We start from the raw sequence: 20,603 nt of genomic DNA on the forward strand, positions 1-20,603 counted from the left end.
CACTGAAGAAATCAAAGAGGAAATCAAAAAAAATCTGGAAACAAATGACAATGAAAACATGATGGCCCAAAACCTATGGGATGCAGCAAAAGCAGTTCTAAGAGGGAAGTTTATAGCAATACAATCCTACCTCAGGAAACAAGAAACATCTCAAATAAACAACCTAATCTTACACCTAAAGCAATTAGAGAAAGGAGAACGAAATAACCCCAAAGTTAGCAGAAGGAAGGAAATCATAAAGATCAGATCAGAAATAAATGAAAAAGAAATGAAGGAAACAATATTAAAGATCAATAAAACTAAAAGCTTGTTCTTTGAGAAGATAAACAAAATTGATAAAGCATTAGCCAGACTCAACAGGAAAAAAAGGAAGAAGACTCAAATCAATAGAATTAGAAATTAAAAAGAGAAGTAACAACAGACACTGCAGAAAAACAAAGGATCATGAGAGATTACTACAAGCAACTATATGCTAATAAAGTGGACAACCTGGAAGAAATGGACAAATTCTCAGAGAAGCACACCCTTCTGACACTGAACCAGGAAGAAAGAGAAAATATAAACCGACCAATCACAAGCACTGAAATTGAGACTGTGATTAGTAATCTTCCAACAAACAAAAGCCCAGGGCCAGATGGCTTCACAGGTGAATTCTATCAAACATTTAGAGAAGAGCTAACACCTGTGCTTCTCCAACTCTTCCAAATTATAGCAGAGGGAGAAACACTCCCAAATTCATTCTATGAGGCCACCATCGCCTTGATACCAAAACCAGATAAAGATGTCACAAAGAAAGAAAACTACAGGCCAATAAAACTGATGAACATAGATGCAAAATCCTCAACAAAATACTATCAAAGAGAATACAACAGCACATTAAAAGGATCATACACCATGATCAAGTGGGGTTTATCCCAGGAATGCAAGGATTCTTCAATATATGCATATCGATCAATGTGATACACCATATTAACAAATTGAAGGAGAAAAACTGTATGATGATCTCATTAGATGCAGAGAAAGCTTTCGACAAAATTCAACACCCATTTATGATAGAAACTCTGAAGAAAGTAGGCATAGAGGGAACTTACCTCAACATAATAAAGGCCACGTGGGACAAACCTACAGCCAACATCGTCCTCAATGGTGAAAAACTGAAACCATTTCCACTAAGATCAGGAACAAACAAGGCTGTCCAGTCTCAGCACTATTATTCAACACAGTTTTGGTAGTTTTAGCCACAGCAATCAGAGAAGAAAAATAAATAAAAGGAATCCAAATCGGAAAAGAAGAAGTAAAGTTGTCACTGTTAGCAGATGACATGACAGTATACATAGAGAATCCTAAAGATGCTACCAGAAAACTACTAGAGCTAATCAATGAATCTGGTAAAGTAGCAGGATACAAAATTAATGCACAGAAATCTGTGGCATTCCTATACACTAATGATGAAAAATCTGAAAGTGAAATCAAGAAAACACTCCCATTTACCACTGCAACAAAAAGAAAAAAATACCTAGGAATAAACCTCTACCTAGGGAGACAAGAGACCTATTATGCCGAAAACTATAAGACACTGATGAAAGAAATTAAAGATGATACAAATAGATGGAGAGATATACCATGTTCTTGGATTGGAAGAATCAACATTGTGAAAATGACTATACTACCCAAAGCAATCTACAGATTCAATGCCATCCCTATCAAACTACCAGTGGCATTTCTCACAGAACTAGAAGAACAAAGTGCACAATTTGTATGGAAACACAAAAGACCCAAATAGCCAAAGCATTCTTGAGAAAGAAAAACGGAGCTGAAGGAATCAGGCTCCCTGACTTCAGACTATACTACAAAGCTACAGTAATCAAGACAGTATGGTACTGGCACTAAAACAGAAATATAGATCAATGGAACAGGATAGAAAGCCCAGAGATAAACCCACGTACATATGGTCACCTTATCGTTGATAAAGGAGGCAAGAATATACAATGGAGAAAAGATAGCCTCTTCAATAAGTGGTGCTGGGAAAACTGGACAGCTACATGTAAAAGAATGAAATTAGAACACTCCCTAACACCATACACAAAAATAAACTCAAAATGGATTACAGACCGAAATCTAAGGCCAGACACTGTAAAACTCTTAGAGGAAAACATAGGCAGAACACTCTATGACATAAATCTCAGTAAGATCCTTTTTGACCCACCTCCTAGAGAAATGGAAATAAAAGCAAAAATAGACAAATGGGGCCTAATGAAAGTTAAAAGCTTTTGCACAGCAAAGGAAACCATAAGCAAGACGAAAAAACAACCCTCAGAATGGGAGAAAATATTTGCAAATGAAGCAACTGACAAAGGACTAATCTCCAAAATTTACAGGCAGCTCAATATCAAAAAGAACAAACAACCCAATCCAAAAATGGGCAGAAGACCTAAATAGACATTTCTCCAAAGAAGACATACAGATTTCCAACAAACATATGAAAGGGTGCTCAACATCACTAATCATTAGAGAAATACAAATCAAAACTACAATGAGGTATCACTTCACACCAGTCAGAATGGCCATCGTCAAAAAATCTACAAACAATAAATGCTGGAGAGGGTGCGAAGAAAAGGGAACCCTCTTGCACTCTTGGTGGGAATGTAAATTGATACCGCCACTATGGAGAACAGTACGGAGGTTCCTTAAAAAACTGAAAATAGAACTACCATACGACCCAGCAATCCCACTACTGGGCATATACCCTGAGAAAACCATAATTCAAAAAGAGTCATGTACTACAATGTTCATTGCAGCTCTAGTTACAACAGCCAGGATATGGAAGCAACCTAAGTGTCCTTCGACAGCTGAATGGATAAAGAAGATGTGGCACATATATACAAGAATATTACTCAGCCATAAAATGAAACGAAATTGAGTTATTTGTAGTTAGGTGGATGGACCTAGAGTCTGTCATACAGAGCGAAGTAAGTCAGAAAGAGAAAAACCAGTACTGTATGCTAACACATATATATGGAGTGCAAAAAAAAAAAAAAAAAAAAAAAGGTTCTAAAGAACCTAGGGGCAGGACAGGAATAAACATGCAGATGTAGAGAATGGACTTGAGGAAATGGGGAGGGGGAAGGGTACGCTGGGACAAAGTGAGAGAGTGGCATAGACTTATAAATACTACCAAATGTAAAACAGATAGCTAGTGGGAAGCAGCCACATAGCACAGGGAGATCAGCTAGGTGCTTTGTGACCACCTAGAGGGGTGGGATAGGGACGGTGGGAGGGAGATGCAAGAGGGAGGAGATATGGGGATATATGCATATGTATAGCTGATTCACTTTATTATAAAGCAGAAACTAACACACCATTGTAAAGTAATTATACTGCAATAAAGATTTTAAATAAATAAAATATATTTTACAATTTGGAAAAGTTATTAATATTTAAAGGCTGAATAGAGGTAATGAGGAAAAATAAACTAAAAATGAAATTCAGAACCTTGATTACTAGCTTTATAAAATAGCTGGATTAATAAGCATATTAAACTCTTTTGCTCAGTCAATGCTGATTTAGTACCTATTAAGTATAACCTGTTTCAGAAAAAAACTTTTTAAAAGAACAAAATATATTGATGTTCAATTGTTGACTCATGTATTGAATGTGAACTAGAAACAGATTGGTTACTCAAAGAGCAGTTTTAAACAGTACTAGAAACTGTATGGATCACGTACTACACATACTTAAGAGATGATTTCATCAGATTTTCAAAAAGAATTTGAGCTTCTATTAAAGGCAGTACGACTTTAAAAGGAAAGCTAAACCTAGGAAAACTGGATATATGCCAAATCAATTCAAATACTGAGTGCTTTTAAAAACTTATATATCTGATGACTATATTTCAGCCCAAATAATTATAGAGTAGCTAAACGTAGAAACAAAAATAAACCTCTAATTGTAAAGATAAGCTATAAATCTGTTGGTAAGAAGGAAAAAAACTGTAAAATTCTGGCATCTTCATGATAATAGTCCAACTTCTGGCACAAAAGCCATATCCTCTACGTAACAAAAGAAACGGATCTATCTGGGACTAAAAATATACATACACTTTTTCCCTTACTTCAGTTTGTTGTGGAGACCCAATATTGAAATGATTTCTAATTAATTAGGAAGTGCAGTGATTTAATAGTGTTTAATAACTTAGAATATATTGTTAGCAGCTTATTGAGGCTCAAAAACAATGCATATATTACATGAGAAGACATTTTGCTGCAAATAAATAATAGCAGTCCTAATATAGGCAGCAATTTATTATGTGGAATTTTAAAAACAATGGCAATGTGAGGTTTTAACCTCACATATACTTTAGAATAGTTATACAAAACATTGTTTTCCTTGACTACACTAAATATTAAAACAGATCTAAAATTACAGTTTTGTCTAGAAGAGAATGGCCCGTTTTTTCATTCAATCTTTTTTTTTTTTTTTACAGAGAAAACTGATTTCCCAGGGTCATTGTTAATGTCAGAATGAAGATTAGAAGCCATGTCCCCTGACTTCTACTGGCCCATGGATAATAGCTATATTATACTTTGGTGGGGAGGGGAGCCAGAACAGGCTAGGTTATACTGTCATAACAACTTTAAAACTCACACTAGCTTACAATGAGAAAATTTTATTTCTTGATCATGCAAAGAACACTGCAACTGTTCTCCATGTAGTGGCTAAGTATTCCTGGGTACTATGACCTGATGGCATGTTCGACTCAATGTATGATTCCACAATGACCACTGCATGGGAGAAAAGCATGGAAAATCTCACTTTAGCTTTTAAATGCTTCTGTCTGAAAATTATGTACATTACTTCTGCTCACATTTCATTGGCCAAAGCAAGCTGCATGACCACGTTTACTCCAAGGGAAAGGGAAATATCATCTTTCCATCTGTTAAAAAGAGGAGAACCAGAAGGCATAGGTGAGCCTTAGTAATGGCTACCACGACAGGAAACTCACCTCTATCTCAGATAGGCTACTGCATTTTTTGGAGGCAAATTGTAAACAAGTTCATATGAAGCCAACTAAATGTGAGTTTGAGGTGAAAACTTTAGACACTGTATCCATTTCAGAACTGTGAGAATAGCACCTGCATTCACAAAATACTGCCTTGGAAATAAAAAATTCTGGGAGGCGGAATTTTCTGTACAATGGTCCTTCTTCTAGCCCCTCCAAATGTGTCTATTCTCTCCTTTTCTGGACAGTTGTAAAAATGTTTGAAGGCTACTGTAATATCTTCTCCTTTGTCAACGAATTGTGCCAGGTTCTCTGGAAATACTTCCAGTTTGTGATCACCCTTCTAAAACTAACAGTTCAGGTGTAATTTGACCATTAAAGAAAAAAAGGGGACTACTGTCCATTTTTCTGAATCCTCTATTTCTATAAATGAATATTGTTTAAAACCATATTAACTTCTGACAATCATATTTCATAATTAACTCAATTTGAACCTATCAATTCCAATGCAAGTCTTTTTCAAATATGCTAAGCCTCATTTCCCCAAACCCTGCATTTGGCCAAGAATTGTTATGTTTGTTGTTGTGAAGTAAAGTCCAGAATTTTCTATTTCTCTATTTTTTATCTTGCTAAATTCTGCTTATATTTATAGACTAGAAGTTGCCAAACTTTTCCTGTAAAGGGCCAGATGGTAAATATTTTAAGCTTTGTGATCCATATAAAATCCCTACTGCATATTCTTTTTCTTTTTTCACAATCCTTCACAAATATAAAAACCATTCATAGCTTGAGAGCTGTAAAAAGAAAAAAACAGGCTGTGGGATGGATTTGGCCCACAGACCGTAGTTTGCCAAACCTTGTTTTAGATTATTGAGCTACTTTTGGATTCTGATTTGATCAACCAGTACATCAGGATCTCTAACTTTTCCAGTTTGTCATTTACATATTTTTATCAGAATAATATAAATGTTCTCAACTAGTCAACATTCAAAAATGTTGAAGAGAATAAGCTTGAGGAAAAAGCCTCATAGCACACCAGTACAGATTTCTCTGCAGGCTGGCGTTAATCCATTACTTTCTGTTCCGTAGGTATACCTGAATCACAAATCCACTTAACCATGTTGTCATACAACTTGCTCAACACGCTATCATAAAAGACTCTGTCCAATGTTTTGCTTAAATAACAAAACACTGTCTCTCTATAGCACTCTTCTGAGAGGGTCTGTTTATAATATCTAAAATAGTAACCTAATTTTGTAGGGCACAAATTGTTTTCCATGAACTAATGCTGCCTCCTGCTGATCAATTCCTCAAGTACTCACAACCCATCTTCTAATAATCCAATTTAGATTTCTTTCATAATCTACATTTAAGTTTACTGTCACAATATTTTTTCTTTCCATGATAAAAAGACAGATGAGTTCATCTTATCTTCCAGCTACTCTACTATCCTATACTGCTTCCCAGATATAACTTTCAAAGGCCCAGCAATTTATTCACTACACTTATCCATTGCTCTAGATCGAAGATTGACAAATTCTACCTCACAGGCCAAATCCAGTATGCCACCTTTTTTTTTGTAAATAAAGTTTTATTGGAACAGATCCATGCTCACTCATTTATGTATTGGCCATGCCTGCTTTCACATCACAATGAGAGAGTTGAATAGTTTTCAACAGAGACTCTATAGCCCCAAAACCCTAAAATATTTACTAACAGGCCCTTTACAGATAAAGTTTGCCAGCCCCTGATCTAAATGGGTCTGGACTCAAACTTTTTATTCACCTATCCTAGGCTTTACTTTCACTTTATTAATAGTTATTTCTTCTCTTTACTGACTAAAAGTCATTCTTCTTAACAGAGATAACAAAAGCTAAATAGGAATTGAGGCCAGGAAGTCACATTATCTTTTGATATCATATTATCTCTTGCCATTCCTCTGGATCAGACCCCCAGAAGCTCTTACCCTGACTAAACTTTTCAGATAAACTTTTCAATAGACTAATCCAATTTAAGTATCTTAAAACTCTTTAAGGGTTTCCTATGTTCAACACAAAAATCAAAACTCTTTCCTATGGCATAAAATGCCCTTCATGACCCAGCCCTTGCTGGTCATACATCCTTTTCCTCTTGCTCTTCTCCCCCACGTACACTCAGTGCTCAGCCATGTTGAACTGCTATCAGTTGCTGTATTCTCACACCCGTCTGCATTTTGCACACCTTCTCTCTCTCTGGAACACTTTCCACTGATACATCCTCCTTCTTCTTTGCCCCTCTTCAAGTCTCAAGTCAAGTATTTTCTCCTTTGGAACTTTTCCTGTTTCTCCAGTAGACATAGGTGGGCTTTGCTCTTTGATATCATCGTGCCGTGTGTGTGTGTGTGTGTGTGTGTGTGTGTGTGTGTGTGTGTGTGTATAAACACATACATATCTATTGATCGAGCTCATCTAACTAGCTTGTCATTCTGCATTATAATCTGGCTGCATGCCTGCCTCTGTACTTGACTGTAAGTAACTTGAGGGTCTGAATTATGATTCTGATCTTGTCACCTCTAGAGTCTAATACATACCCTAGTGCAGAAACTTCAGTTCAAGGTGCCTAAGAATGTGTCAGGAATTTTTTCATGGTGACTTTAGATCAAAAGAAATATGTTACAGCTCTGTTTACTAAGTAGTTAGTAAACAACTTAATAAGTATTCATGTTCTAGCAACTTAGTAGCCATTTGAAAAAATAATACTTTTAAATTAAAGAAAAAATACCATTCTTGAATAGCCACAATTACTTACTAATGAAATGTGTCTGTAAGGCATTACACAAGTTCTCAAACATCAGAATTAGATTGGACACTGTCACCTTCATTTCCTGCTCTATACTGATTTTGGCATGGTATTTGTTTTTATCACAACCACTGAAAGGTCAGCTTTGCCAGGATATAATGCCATAGAGAGAAATATACTGCGACCTAATGCTGAAATGGTAAACTACCTTAAGCTAGTAATTTTCTCAGTGTCTCACAGATATAAAATATCATTGTGCTTTGCTTGAAAATTATAAATATTCCACAGTGCCCCTCTGAGTTCACTGCAGTATCCTTGGCATGCTGTTTGGGGAACCACAGCCCCAGTGCATAGAAGTTCATTAAATATTTGTGTAATCCACCCCAGCTAGAAAGTCCATATGATAAATTACATAAAACTTAATCAAAAGATATCTTTAAAGAGAAAATAGTTATAGAACTGGTATCAGCAAAATTTGCCAGCCAGGTGGTAAATATTTTAGGATTGTAGGCCATATAGTTTCTTTAACAACTGTTCAATTCTGCCACTGTAGCATCAAAGCAGATATAAATAATATATAAATGTATGGATATGACTGTGTTCTAACACAACTTTATTTATAAAAACAGGTGGCCCGCTCATAGGCTAGTGTTTGTCAACACTAGCCCATGTTGGCAAATTAATAGAAAGTCTTTTAAAAGGTACATTCTTTCCAAACTAAAGTTACTAAAAAGGTATAAACAAAAGGTGAGACAGAACACCATGAGTCTATACCGATATGAATAAGTTAATAAATTGAAATTTTTATGCGGTATGGAATTACAAAGGTGTGATATTGTGATTTATTATAAGAAATATATATTTGGTCTTCATCCCAGTTTCTGGTTCACAGCTCCCAAAGCCCTAGGAATTTCCTAAGTGTGGAGAGTGATAAAGGTGTCTTTTGTTTTGTTAATGAGGTGACTTTGGACCCTATCTAAGGATGGAGGCTGGTTGCCAGGAGAACCAACCAGGCAATTAGAGGGTTGGAACTTTCCATCCCATTCCCAGGCCTCCAGGGAGAGAAGAGGAGCTGGAGGTTGAATCGACTGCCAATGGCTGGGTTTCCCTGGTGGCGCAGTGGTTAAGAATCCGCCTGCCAATGTAGAGGATACGGGTTCGAGCCCTGGTCTGGGAAGATCCCACATGCCACGGAGCAACTAAGCCCGTGTGCCACAACTACTGAGCCTGCGCTCTAGAGCCCGTGAGCCACAACTACTGAGCCCACGTGCCACAACTACTGAAGCCCGCGTGCCTAGAGCCCGTGCTCCACAACGAGAAGCTGCCGCAATGAGAAGCCCATGCACCGCAATGAAGAGTAGCCCCTGCTCGCCACAACTAGAGAAAGCCCGCGCACAGCAACAAAGACCCAACACAGCCAAAAATAAATAAATAAAATAAATAAATTTATAAAAAAAAAAAAAAGAAAATGCCGATGACCGATGATATAATCAATCATGACTATGTAATGAAGTCTCCATAAAAACTCCAAAGGGACAAGTTCAGAGAGCTTCGGGATTGGTGAAACCTAGAGATTTGGGGAGAGTGGTGTGCTTAGAAGCTCCATGTCCCTTCCCACATACCTTGCCCTCTTTTCCATCTGGCTGTTCCTGAGTTATATCCTTTTACAATAAACTGGTGACCTAGTAAGTAAAATGTTTCTCTGAGTTCTGTAAGCTGCTCTTGCAAATTAATCGAACCTGAGGCGGGGGGTTGTGGGAACCTCTGATTTATAGCCAGGGGGTTGGAAGTACAGTTAACAACCTGGACTTGTTACTGGCATCTGGTGGTGGGGGTGTGGTGGAGAAGGGTGTGTGTGTAGTCTTACAGGACTGAGTCCTCAACCTGTGGAATCTGGTGCTATCTCCCAGGTAGACAGTGTCAGAATTGAATTGAATTCTTAGACACTGAGATGGTGTTCTGACAATTTCTTGTTGGAGCTGTGGGGAACCCTGCCTCCACCCCATTGGGAATTGAGTCTCAGAACACCAAAAGAAAAGGGAACAAGAATAACTTAACGTGCAGAAGCCTGGCAGACAACATGTTAAAGTGAACAACATCAATAAAAAGATAAATATAAATTACGTATCACTTGATAGGATGCAGTGAGAGGAAGCAAAATCACTTGTGATATTTATGCCAGAAATCTATAACAAATAATTAACAGTCACGGGCTTCCCTGGTGGCGCAGTGGTTGAGAGTCCGCCTGCTGATGCAGGGGACACGGGTTCGTGCCCCGGTCCGGGAAGATCCCACATGCCGCGGAGCGGCTGGGCCCGTGAGCCATGGCCGCTGAGCCTGCACGTCCGGAGCCTGTGCTCCGCAACGGGAGAGGCCACAACAGTGAGAGGCCCGCGTACCGCAAAAAAAAAAAACCCGAATTAAGGGTCATTCTACAGAATAACTGACCTATAATCTTCATAAATGTCAAAGTCATGAAAGTCAAGGAAAGACTACGGAACTGTTCCTAAATGGTGAGAATAGAGACATGACAATAAAATGTACCTCTGTGCAACGTATAATTCCAAACTGGATCATTTTGCCCCACAGAACATTATTAATATAACTGGTAAAATTTGAATGTGGTGTGAGGATTAGCAATTATTCAATGTTTATTTCCTGATTTTGTTGGTTATATTGTGTTTACACGAGAGAATGTCTTTGCTCGCAAGAAATACATACTTAAGTGTTCAGGGTGGTTGGGGAATTGAGTCGGCAGCTTACTCTCAAATGGTTCTGGAACAAAAGTCCTTTGTCCTGTACTTATAACTTTTCTGTAACTTTGAGATTATTTCCATTAAAATTTTTTTTAATTTCTAAAATTAAACAGTGGAAGAGAAGATGTGCAAGGATTACTGCTCTGTATTAGCAGAAGAGCTGGCCCTGTTCCCATCCCATATGATTTTCCTCATTTCCTTACCAAGCAAACATATCCTAGGGAAGGTACAAGGACAGTAATTAGAGACAGTATTGTTCTCCTTTATTTAAGGCATGGAAGTAGGTAAACTTTACTCAACCAACAAGGCTTTACTGAACATTACTACATTCTCAGCATCGTGTGAGATAGAGAAGGAAAGGAAATAAACATGTATAGAACATCTGCATGTATCAGGCAAGGAAAACAAAGAATGGCTTCTGCTCTCAAGGACTATGTACATTAGTTGAGTACACAAGACTGGCATAAATTCACATGAGGAACATACTATATAATTACTAATTTACTTAATTGGTTAGCTTCTTTTCTCACCCTGTTCCTTGCAACCTCATCAGGAAGATCAATTAGAAGTACCAAAGATGCTTAATTAAGAAAGACCTAGAAACAAGGGTAAAAGTACAAGACAGAGTTGCCAGTATAGATCCAAACAAACTGAGAGGACAAAGAACCTTTCCTCTACGCTGGAACAGAGACAGGTAGAACCCCAGAAGACTGCTGGTATTTACAAACTCACCAACACTTTGTCTGTTAGCCACCTTAGATGTCCATAATATTGCTGAGGTAGAAATGTGAATGGCCCACAGTGTGAAACCAGTGCACAGGCAGTGAGTCAACTGGCAATTGAATAAACCTAGCTGATCACTCAGAATCCATATCAGAGAATTCCCTGGCAGTAGTTAGGACTCTGAGCTTTCACTGCCGAGGGTACAAGCTCAGTCCCTGGTCAGGGAGCTAAGATCCCACAAGCCGTGAGGTGTGGCAAAAAAAAAAAAAAGAATCCACATCAAAATTAGCAGAGTCTAGAAGTAAGGAAACAGTGGAGGTTTAGGATATTTTTCTAGGTCAGAGATTATCAAAATGAGATCATTAACAGATATTTTCTGAGATAATAAAATGTTCAAATAAATTTGGGATGCAATGAAACAAATTAAGGCAAGTTTCTTTATTACAGAACTTCTTGGAGCCTAAAGTATGCTCATGTGCATTGTACACCTAAAAGGAGGGGTATTATTACATGCGGCATTTCACTTAGATCAGGAGCCATATCGAAATTTCTAAGTGTAGAAAATGTCTACCATGGAGACAGAATGAATAAAAAAAGAGATAGCTACTTTGAGAGGTATATCATCAATAGTAACAGTAATAATAATAATAATAACAGCTCCATATTATGCTTCCTGGGAGCCTCACGCTGTTCTAAGGTTTAATGCTTCATTTTATCTTGACAACAACCCTATGACATAATATAATTATGATCCCCATTTTACCTTGAGGAAAATTAGATAGAAAGGTTAAGTAAATTGTCGAAGGTCATATGACCAGAAAATGGTCAAGCCAGGATGCAGACTCAAGCAGTCTAGCTCCAGCACCCATGTTCTTAACCATTACACTATATAACTTATCAATGAAATTCTTATTCATTTATTTCAAAGTAAATTATTAGCTGGATATGAAGCAAGAATGAAAAACAAGCATGATGACTAGTTTTAAAAGAAGGCTAGGAATTTAATTCAATGAAATTGGGAATACGGATAGGAGGTAAAGAACTTGTCATTATAATTATGAAGTATATAGTCATGATAATCCATAGTTCATTAAAAATAAGAAGCATTTCAAGCAAAGACTATGCACCCCAATGTTCTAACCCATGCTAACTAGAACAGTATGGTGAGCAGTTTAGAAGAATCCTCACTCACCGTGATTCTCTTCGTATCCAGCTGGCGCAGCTGCATCATATTCTGAAGGATAGTGTGCTTGTACCATGACTCTTGAGCTATTGGATTGCCATCAAAAGTGATGTCTGAGAGAGAAGTAGCATCAGCAAGGCAGCAAACACTCTCAAAACTGCAGGAAAGACAGAAACCACTGGATTACTGTGAGACCTTCAAATAGTACTTTGTTTGGTTCATACACATTATTTTTTAGAACAGTTTTAGATTTACAGTAAAATTGAGAAGATAGTACAGACTTCCCACATGCTCCACACCAAGTTTCCCCTATTATTAACATCTTGTATTAGTGTAGTACATTTTTTATAATTAATTAACTAATATTGATATATTCTTACTAACTCAAGTCAATATTTTATCCAGATTTCTTTAGTTTTTACACAATGTCCTTTTTCTGTTCCAAGATCCCATCCAGGATACCACATTACATTTAGCTGTGATGTCTCCTTAGGCTCCTCTTGGCTGTGACATTTTCTTAGACTTTCCTTATTTTTGATAATCTTGACAGTTTTGGGGAGTACTGATCAGTTATTCTGTAGGCTGCCCCTCTACTGAAATTTGTCTGATATTTTTTTCATGATAAGATTAGGGTTATGGTACATACTATTAACTAATATGACTTATCACTGTTGAAGTTGACCTTGATCACCTAACTGAAACAGTGTTTGGCAGGTTTCCAATGTAAAGTTACTCTTCCCTCCCCTTCTTTCCATACTGAATTCTTTGGAAGGTGGTCATTATGTGCAGCCCATACTTAAGGAGTGGAAGTTCAGTTTCCTCTCATTGAGGGCACAGTATCTACATAATTTATTTGGAATTCTTCTTCCCAGGGAGTTTGTCTTTTCCCTGTGTATTTATTTATATCAGTTTTGATTCATGGACATTTCATTTCATTCTTTGGGTTATAATCCAGTACTAGTTTACTTATTTTATTGTTCAAATTCTTCCAGCTTTGGCCATTGGACCTCTTTCAGTTGGCTCCTATGTCCATTTGACATACCCCTATTAACATGGATTTTTTGTTTCTGTAAGCACTTCCTTACTTTCTAGCATTATAAGATTCTCTAGACTCACATATTTCCTACCCCAGTCCTAGAATCAGCCATTTCTTCAAGAAGCCATGATTCCCTTTACTGGGGAATGGCATTAGAAACAAAGATCTAGTGGCTAGGTGTACTATTTACTACTAGGTGTCATTTCTTTTAGGCCCTCTGATGACAGAGCAAGGAAATATATGTGTGTATACCAACCTGTGCATATACGTATATCGATATTTCTCTATGAAACCATCTGTGTCTACATTAAGCTAACCATGAGTTCAAACTGATGTCTCCAACTCTAATCTATTACCAAAGGGATCATTCTAGCCTCTTTCCCTTACTTATCTGTAAATTCCTACTCCAACAAGGAGAAATCTGGCTCCCACCATCTCTCATCCATTTAGTTAATTATTAATTCCAGAATATATGTATAGTGGTATCAGAATTTTCAATTTGTACCCCCATGGGAAATAACTTTATTAACAAAAGCATAATGATAATGTGTAATTCCTTTTGCATCTAGTCTTACAGACTCATTTCCAAAGTTACTTACGTCAGCACCTTCCCCTCCCACTCTTCCCTGCTCATACCTTCAAGAAGGTTGTTCCATACAATTGAAATACAGTTACAGTCTCCTGTCACAGTCTATATGCATTTCTTCCTGGGATCCTCCAACCTACTAAATTATTTTTTTAATATGCATACATTAAAGTTCACTCTTTGTGCTGTAAAGTACTATGGGTTTTGACAAATGCATCATGTCATGTATCCACCAAGAAAGTATCATACAAAATAGTTCCATTGCCCTAAAAAATCCCCTATTTAACCATCCTCCTCTCTCCCTGAATCTCTGGCAGCCACTGATCTTTTCACTGTCTATATAGTTTTGTTTTTTCCAGAATTTCATATAGTTGGAATCATATATTATAATTTGTAGCCTTTTCAGATTGACTTCTTTCACTTAGCAGTATGCAATTAAGGTTCATCTGTATCTTTCCGTGGCTTCATAGCTTCTATTTTTTAAAAAATCACTGAGTAATAATATTCCATTGTCTATATGTACCACAGTTTGTTTGTCCATTCACCTATTGAAGACATCTTGGTTGCTTCTGGTTTTCAGTGATATGAATAAAGCGGCTTAAATATTCATATGCAGGTTTTTGTGTGAACATAAATTTTCATCTCAATTGGGTATTGAATTGCACTCGGTAGTACAATTGCTGGATTGTACAGTAAGACTATGTTTTAGCTTTCTAAGAAACCACCAAACTGTCTTCCAAAGTGGCTGTGCCATCTTGCATTCCTACTGGCTCTACATTCTTATCAGCATTTCATATTTGTCAGTTTTTTTTTATATTTTAGTCATTCCAATAGGTCTGTAGTGGTCTCATTGTTTTAATAGGCAACTCCCAAATGACAAAGATGTTGAGCATTTTTTCATATGCATATTTGCCACTGGTATATCTTCTCTGAATTTTCAGCTCTTGGGCCCTTTTTTTTTTTTTTTTTTTGCGGTACGCGGTCCTCTCACTGTTGTGGCCTCTCCCGTTGCGGAGCACAGGCTCCGGATGAGCAGGCTCAGCAGCCATGGCTCACGGGCCCGGCCACTCCGTGGCATGTGGGATCCTCCCGGACCGGGGCACAAACCCGTGTCCACTGCATCGGCAGGCGGACTCTCAGCCACTGGTGCCACCAGGGAAGCCCTCTTGGGCCCGTTTTAAATTGGATTCTTTGTTTCCTTATTGTTGAGTTTTAAGGGTTTTTTTGTCATATCACGAATATGTCTTTTATCAGATATATGTTTTGCAAATATTTCTCCCAGTCTGACTTGCCTTTTCATTTTCTTAATTGCGTCCTTCACAAGGCAGAAGTTTTTTATTTTAACTATGTCCAACTTATCAATTTTCTTTTTCGTGGATCATGCTTTTGGTGTTGTATCTAAAAACTTGCTAAACCCAACACTGCCTAGATTTTCTCTTAAGTTTTCTTCTAAAAGTTTCATAGTCTTGTGTCTTATATTTAGGTATGATCCACTTTGAGTTAATTTTGCAACAGGTATAAGGTCTATGCCTAGATTCAATTTTATATGAATATCCAATTGTTACAGTGCCATTTACTGAAAAGACTATTCTTTCTCTATTGAATTGCCTTTGCTCCTTTGTCAAAGATCGCTTGACTATATTTGTGTGGGTCTATTTTGGGACCCTCTATTCTTCTCCATTGATATATGTGTCCATTCTTTCACCAATACCATGCTGCCCTGATTATTGTACCTTTATAGTAAGTCTTGAAATAGGTTAGTGTCAGTCCTCCAACTTTGTTCTCCTTCAGTATCATGTTGCTATTCTAGGTCTTAGCTTTTCCATATAAACTTTAGAATCCATTTGTCAATATCTGCTTGCTGGGATTTTGATCAGGACTTTCATTTTCTTATTGAGGTACAGGTGACATACAACACTGTATTAATTTCAGGTATACACATGATTCAATATAGGTATATACTGCAAAATGTTCACCATGATTAAGTCAGTTAACATCCATTACCATACATAGTTACAGAATATATTTTTCTTGTGATGAGAACTTTTAAGATCTATTCTCTTAGCAATCTTCAAATATGAAATACAGTATTAACTATAGTTGACACGCTGTACATTACATCCTCATGACTTATTTATTCTATAAGTGGAAGTTTGTACTTTTGACACGCTTCACCCATTTAACCCACCCCTTACCTAATCTGTTTTATATATATATGAGCTTGGTATTTCATTTTATTTATTTATTTTAGATTTCACATATAAGTGAGATCATACGGTATTTGTCTTTCTCTGACTTATTTCACTTAGCATAATGCCCTCAAGGTCCATCCATGCAGTTGCAAATGGCAAGATCTCATTCTTTCTTATGGCTGAATAATACTCCATTGTGCGTGTGTGTGTGTGTGTGGGGGGGGGGGGGTGTGGGTGTATCACATTCTCTTTATCCATTTATCCATCAATGGACACTTAGGTTGTTTCCATATCTTGGCTACTATAAATAATGCTGCAATGAACATGGGGGTGCCTGTAACTTTTTTAGTTACTGTTTTCATTTTCTCCAGATAAATACCCAGAAGAAGAACTGCTGGATCACATGGTAGTTTTATTTTTAATTTTTGAGGACTTTCATTTTTTAAAGAAGGGAATAATCACTTTTCTAAATACTACCCCAGAGCAGACTGATAAAACTCATTTAAATTAGAATCACTCTCTTTAATGACTATTCAAATAACTAATGTAAACAGGCCCAAAAGTACTTTAGGACTACTTTATTTATATTTAGGAACTATACTAAATATCCTTCTGTGTTAAGAAAAACTAGAGGATATAGAATATTTATGGTATAGAAAATAACCTATATGCTTGACAATTAAGGTTGAGATGATATCTGTAGCAAAAATAAAGTTCATTATGTTTTTTTATTGTCATACTTAAGTATTTCTTCTATGTTTTCCTCCCATTCAAGGTAGAGATACTCTGCTATCAATTATTTTACCTCAGAGTTTATCTTTACCAATCTAAAAGGTAAATCTCATAATTCATAAACACATTATGGTTTTTGAGACGTGGTTGAGAATTAGGGAAGGCACTTTTTAAAAGGCTAGTATATGCAAATAAAATGAGTGTTCATGAATTTAGACTTAATAATCGCTTTGAGTATAAGTAAACGAGAACAAACATTGCAATTTTTCCTACCTAGCATTGATAAAATTCTTTTTTTCATCAATATAAAATATCTCAGAACAGTTTATGGTGTTTTAGATGAACGTTTGAAAGATGCTTTTCTCCTTCCCTCATAGTTTTTTATGTAAAGCTAGAATCAAATAAAATGCCTCTGATAACTTTAAAACTGAAACACAAGGCAAACTTTTACTCCTCCACATTGTTAAGTGAACTAACTCATCACCTTCCCTTCACAAATCTGCTTCTCCATGCATATTTCATAACTGATTAAGTCATCAAGGCAGTTGCCACTATGAGCCAATCTCTTACTTAGAAACTGATGACTGAGAATGGGAACTGTGAAGGGTCATCAAGGGATTTTAAGCAAGGTAGGGGGCTAATGTGATTAGAATAATCACAACTTAGTAACATTACGGAAGGTATAAAGGAAAAAAAAGAGTTAAAGAGTAAAAAACCAGTTATAAAGCAGATTGCAGTAAGTAATAGAGGTGAAAAAAGTAAGGGTCAAGCATATCTAAGGTAGTAGCTATGAGAGTAAAGACGAGGGAATAGATTCTACAGAAATTCAGAGTGTAGTATGAACAGAGATTAGTAATTATTTGGGTGTGAGGAAGAGAGGAATCTGGAAAAAACTTCAGGTTTCTCTCTCGGGTTAATGATTGAGGTGGTGATTACAAGGGTGTATAGTTTGTCAAGATTCACTGAGCTTTACACATAAAATGGGTGCATTTTATTACATGTAAATTATATCTCAATAAATTGATTTACAAAGAAACTTAAAGTATTAAAAACTACATGTTTGACAGATCACCTTTTCCTCTATCAGCTCTCCTTTACGAGGAACACTATGCTAACACTGGTGGCCAGTGGCTATTAGCACGTTTCCAAAAGGCTTTCATTACGTTTTCCTCCAACTACCACAGGATGGGATAACTTAATTTCAACATTAAGATATTAACTAATGTGAGAAGCAGAGGCAACATAGCTCTTCTATGTTGAAGACCATTTTTCTTCAATGGCCCAGCATATCTGAACAGAATTAAACTGTAAGCTATGCCCGGATAAGACCACTATGACCTGATATCTGTCACTAATTAGGTAGATGCACTGAAAAGTGGAAAAATATGTCCAGAAGCACAGAGAAGCTGGAAAACTTCATTCATTGTAGATATATTCTAATTTTATTGTTATTTATTATTTATTTACAAGCTGGACTGCAGAGAGTCTATGATTTATTTCTTATTGCAGGTATAATTTTAAACTGAAATGATTATAACTGTCCCCAGCTCTACCTCTCAAGTATTCCCCTGGAGAATGGAATTAGTCTAATAATTTCTAAATGGGTGCTGTTAAACACAAAACTAAACAGTATCTTCACTGAATTCAAATACTATAAAGCACATTAGTGAATACAGGAGAAAACATTGTGCCTACTGAATGTAGTCATCATGAAGCACTTCAGAGATCTAGAAGACCTGTTGATGCCCATCTGGTTTATGTCTGTAATTCAAGCACAACCAAAAAAAAAGGCCCCAGGAATGGGAAAATCATTTCAATCCTTAGCAGGTACTTTCCTGGCAACCCTTCCCAGATCAGCAGCTAGCATTTACACCCAGACTGAAGTCTTTATGCTTTGAATAGTTTTATTAAAGTAAAAATAGATTCGTATTTGATCCAGAAGATTCCTCACAAAATTCCATTTCCATCTGCAAGGCATTTGACCAGTAAACATGCCAGACATTCCTAGAAATGCACAAAGTGCATATGATATTAAAGACATTCTCTAATCAAATAAAACCAGACTCCTTAAGTACAAATACAGGCTAATGAAGGGTTATATCCTACCTAACCTAAGAAAGTCTAAATCAGATTGTTAAAAAACAAAAACACTTGTAAATACAACACTAAGTATAGTGGGGTGGTACTGGCTTTTAAGAACAGTCTCTCCTTTATTAAGAACACTCAGTTGCTTGTCTCTTCAAAGTACCGAGAATGGAAAAGTTTTGGTCCAAAGGCTGACATTTAACTCATAATTTGACTTTAATCGTTTTCCAGATTACTCATACATTTGTTCTTCCCCTAGCGGTCTCCTCCCAATGCCACATCTGCTTCCTATCTGCTAAAGAACCTATAGAGGAACAATCTGTCCCTACTGATCAAAACTTTCATCTCAAAAGGAAAATGAACTATTTCAGTCCATTTTATGCTTACTTAATAAAATACTGAGAAAATATAAAATTCCCATAGATGCATGTATACCACATAGATATTTAACTAAGAATTCCCAAATACCAGTCAAATTTCTCCAATTAGAAAGTTCTCCCCCAAAGTAAGATAGGTACGCTAGTAAAAGGGGTTTTACTCTTTCATACTAATGAAGTATCAAGTACTCTGGAATAATCTTAATGAAAAGCTCACTTATTTTATACTGATAAGTAAGAATTTTACTGAATAGTTACTATGTGTCTAGCAGGCTAAAATGAAATGGAACAGTAGAATAAATCAAGTGTGCCCACAAGGACTGAAATATACACAATTAATAAACATAAAATAACTAGAAAGATCAATAAGATAATATCTAAGTCTTAAAGAATGAAGCACAGTTAAAGAAAAGAGTGTTTGTATTTCTGATAAAATGAACTAAGTTTGTGGACTGAGGCTCTTGCTAAAAACAACTAAAAATGCATAAAATATATTTTAAAAATCTTCTCAAATGCATCCATAACCTGTTAAAAAAAAAAAGGGCTTCCCTGGTGGTGCAGTGGTTGGGAGTCCACCTGCCAATGCAGGGGGCACGGGTTCGTGCCCCGGTCTGGGAAGACCCCACATGCCGCAGAGTGGCTGGGCCCGTGAGCCATGGCCGCTGGGCCTGCGCATCCGGAGCCTGTGCCCCGCAACGGGAGAGGCCACAGCAGTGAGAGGCCCGTGTACCGGGAAAAAAAAAAAAAAAAAGAAGTACGCAAGCCAAAAAAAAAGTAAAGGTGGGAAGCCAGAGAGGTAAGCAGAATGTTGAAACTGACCTTTTTGTTGTGAGGGTACTTATTGAACCCAATGAACCTGAGCTCTGGTTTACATGATCTTCAAAGCTGGAGGACAGAAGACAAATCCCAGGGGCCATCCAAGTTGAAGAGTCTACTGGAGACCTGTCCATAACCCTGCGACCGCAAGGGCTAGGGTCTCAATACAGGGTGAGTTATAAACTTTTCTACCTACTACCCCAGGAATATTGCCTATCTCAAAACCTGGGGCTAAGAACTAGAGGAAAATTCTTCCCTGGTTACTTGTAACCACAAACCACAATTTGCAACCTGAATCCACACTAAATGCGTGGTCTAAAATGTTTCAAGAGGAGAATTG

At 37.0% G+C, this 20,603-nt stretch overlaps 1 protein-coding gene across 3 annotated transcripts in view; it reads right to left on the reverse strand.

The window, feature by feature from the left end:
* LRRC49 (leucine rich repeat containing 49) overlaps positions 1 to 20,603 on the reverse strand; it is a 135,242-nt gene that overhangs the window by 49,606 nt on the left and 65,033 nt on the right. For all 3 annotated transcript variants that reach the window (XM_022579921.3, XM_089907040.1, XM_089907041.1), the window contains one exon: positions 12,449 to 12,596. In XM_022579921.3, the coding sequence (XP_022435629.2) occupies positions 12,449 to 12,596 (148 nt within the window). The remainder of the gene's footprint in view (positions 1 to 12,448; positions 12,597 to 20,603) is intronic.

The sequence above is a fragment of the Delphinapterus leucas genome, chromosome 2 (assembly GCF_059928025.1).
Source record: "Delphinapterus leucas isolate spDelLeu-1000000601 "Yukka" chromosome 2, BTC_Dleu_Yukka2, whole genome shotgun sequence".
Classification (NCBI taxonomy): Eukaryota; Metazoa; Chordata; class Mammalia; order Artiodactyla; family Monodontidae; genus Delphinapterus; species Delphinapterus leucas.